Source organism: Lottia gigantea (assembly GCF_000327385.1).
Source record: "Lottia gigantea unplaced genomic scaffold LOTGIsca_108, whole genome shotgun sequence".
Lineage (NCBI taxonomy): Eukaryota > Metazoa > Mollusca > Gastropoda > Lottiidae > Lottia > Lottia gigantea.
In genome coordinates, this window is record NW_008706957.1 from 439,736 (window position 1) to 443,121 (window position 3,386).

Sequence of the window (3,386 nt, forward strand, 5' to 3'; positions counted from 1 at the left end):
AATCCTTACTATTACCCCCCTTTCCCCTATAAATCCTTACTATTAACCCCTACAATGCCTACCCCTATAAATCCTTACTATTACTCCCTTTCCTCTATAAATCCTTACTATTACCCCCCTTTCCCCTATAAATCCTTACTATTAACCCCTACAATGCCTACCCCTATAAATCCTTACTATTACTCCCTTTCCCCTATAAATCCTTACTATTACTCCCTTTCCCCTATAAATCCTTACTATTACCCGACCTTTCCCCTATAAATCCTTACTATTTTGTGATTTTCTCTTAGGTTTTCCCTGCAATCTTTTTTTATATTTGAGAATATAGCCTGATTGAATAAAATGACATAGATTACAAGAGTCCAAATATTTATACTCTAGAATATGAAGGGCCCCATTAGCACCCAAAATTTGAAAATTAACTCAAGGGTAATTAACAGGGTTCAGTTTAGATTGAAAAATAGTGGCAAATCGAGTTAAATTTTGATTCACACCTCATAGAAATTTGGTAGCAATTCAAAATGTATGATTGATCTTGCCAAGGATGTTAATACCAACATAAAGCTAACTGTCTATAACATAATATGTCTTTATTTCAAGCATTTTCATTAAATAGGTTTTGATAAATCTCATATCTCCAAAAACTTATTCCTCAAACAAAACGAAACAGGCCATTTTACAACCTTTACAATCCCTTTAATGAAATATACATCTCTTGATATCTAATCTACTAGCAACTTTTGAGAGATGCAAATACATTTTCTTTAACAAAGTTTCTTGAATAATTTTCAGATGTATACCGTTATAAGGGAATTCATATTGGATATAGACCTTCATATATATGGTTATTACATCCTAATAGGTAAGATTATTTATTTGGTTGTATCTATGCTGTGCTGTATCTATGCCGTGCTGTGGTGTATCTATGCTGTGCTGTGGTGTATCTATGCTGTATTGTGGTGTTTCTATGCTGTGCTGTGGTGTATCTATGAATCATCAGAAGGGGGCTGAAAAATTATAAAAATTCTTCCTAGACATTTTGTAATCCTGTTCTTGGGATTTTCAAGTATTTCAATTATAACATCACCACCAACAGAAACCTCCATTTTGAAGTGTTTATTCATGTGACACCCCACATGATATTCTTATCCGGATAACTTCTTGTTTGGTTATGCACTGTCAGTTATCTGAATCATATCAAGGGGAAATCCACCTATGGAGGTAGACTTCATTATTAGGATAACTTTTTGTAATAACAAAATAAGTTTATTTACCAGTGCGAAAGCAACTGGAAGTTATTGGGATAGAACTGAATTACTTTTGCCAAAGGGGTATAACTACATTGAAATTGGATACTTTTGGCAATTTATACTGTTATCAGCTGGATTATTTCTACATGAAAATTGACAAACTGCATGTTATATCTCATTCTGCAAAGCGATATGGATATAAGTATCTGAGATTCTATCAACTAGTAAAGAAACTATTTAGCTGACTTTGTTTGTTTTAGGTTATATGTGGGCGATACTGATTATAAGATACTGTTGGAAGCTGTTAATGGATGTATTAAGTTAAAATTATTAGATGAAAGAATGAGATTTTTAAATGATAATATTGGAAACTATATAGAAATCCATGATGGTATGTATTCATATATATTTTATATACCGGTAACCACTATTTTACTCAAGACTTTGAAAACATCAAATCATATATGTATATGTTATATGAAGTGGCAGCTCTAGATGCATATAGAAAATAAACAAAACATGGATGGAGGCAAAAGGAGAGAAAATTTGTTTAGCTTAGCTAATCAGTAATAGTGTTCACAGCTCACCATCCAATTTTGAGTCTTCAAATCCATGTTACTCGTCTTATTTTGAGACTCTGCCATATAGAAGAGCCATATATAGAAATATCAAAAAAAAATTCTGAGTTTGAGATATTTTTGAAGGAACTATTCGTTCATTTCTAGTATTTCTGTAGACTATTTACATATAATAAAGACTCAAATCAACCTCCCAAAATGGCGAATCTGTCCTTTAAATTGAACATGTGTGCCTGGCTCATATTTTTGTTGAACGTGATTCTATTTATAGTATGAAATCTATATTTAAGCCCTTTAATTTCAATATTTCTGCTAGAGGAACTTGCCCCTGACTCCTCAAGAATGGTTGTTTCATGCCTTTGTCATTTTTGTAAAATGCCCCACTGGAATGTTTGCTTACTTTTCCTATATGTCTGTTTTCACATGACTTCCAGCCTCTTGAGACAAGGGATACAAATAGGGTGCAGACTGACTCAATGGGGCCGTCAAGGCTGAATTCAAAAGACAGCAACTTAGTGGAGGTGTCTTGCACCAAGCCTCTCATGGAGCTTCTGGAAGGGTTCTCCCAAGAAATTTTTGAAAAATTAGATCGATTTTTTTGACACATATTTTGGGACAAAAAAGCATAAAAATCATAAGCATAAATTTATTAAAAATAAAGTGGGGGTACAATTGAGGGTGCAAGCCATTTTTCTAGGGGCCCCCTGTACCCCTACTGGCATGGCCACTGTTCTCACAGGTTTTCCATACTCTATCTAAAAGATTTTTGTATAGAGAGTAAATAAAACTATGACAATTTATATATTTAAGGAGACACTGAAAAAGCTCAAGATTTAGTCAATGGTTGTGATGAAAAACGTAATGGCTCTGTTATCTCTGGAACCAAACCCTATATGTTTATTAAAATAAAGGACATAATGAATTCTCATCCACAGGGACCAATGTCAATTCAGCTCTACCCTAAATTACTAGAAATAACATCCACTGGTATGAGGCTTGAATTTTAATATACCCGCAAGAAGATATGATGCTGCTGTCCTCCCTGTCTGTTATACCCATCTGTCCTCCCTGTGTACTATACCCATCTGTCCTCCCTGTCTGTTATACCCATCTGTCCTCCCTGTCAGCTATACCCATCTGTCCTCCCTGTCTGTTATACCCATCTGTCCTCCCTGTCAGTTATACCCATATGTCCTGCCTGTCAGTTATACATATCTGTCCTCCCTGTCAGTTATACCCATCTGTCCTCCGTGTCAGTTATACCCATCTGTCCTCCCTGTCTGTCTAACATTTGGTTTGTTCTATTTATAGAACTATAGGAGCTAGAAACTTCATCTGAGGAGGGGGGACAGGGAGGACCCCTGTCAGTTATACCCATTTGTCCTCCCTGTCAGTTATACCCATCTGTCCTCCCTGTCTGTTATACCCATCTGTCCTCCCTGTCAGTTATACCCATATGTCCTGCCTGTCAGTTATACATATCTGTCCTCCCTGTCAGTTATACCCATCTGTCCTCCGTGTCTATTATACCCATCTGTCCTCCCTGTCGGTCTAACAT

The 3,386-nt window shown here is 35.8% G+C and overlaps 1 protein-coding gene across 1 annotated transcript in view; it reads left to right on the forward strand.

The window, feature by feature from the left end:
* The window catches only part of LOTGIDRAFT_171032 (hypothetical protein), a gene marked incomplete at both ends in the record, with an annotated part of 30,278 nt that overhangs the window by 7,250 nt on the left and 19,642 nt on the right, over positions 1–3,386 (forward strand). Inside the window, 3 exons of the mRNA XM_009046890.1 lie at positions 793–862; positions 1,511–1,641; positions 2,639–2,815. Of these exons, the coding sequence (XP_009045138.1) occupies positions 793–862; positions 1,511–1,641; positions 2,639–2,815 (378 nt within the window). The remainder of the gene's footprint in view (positions 1–792; positions 863–1,510; positions 1,642–2,638; positions 2,816–3,386) is intronic.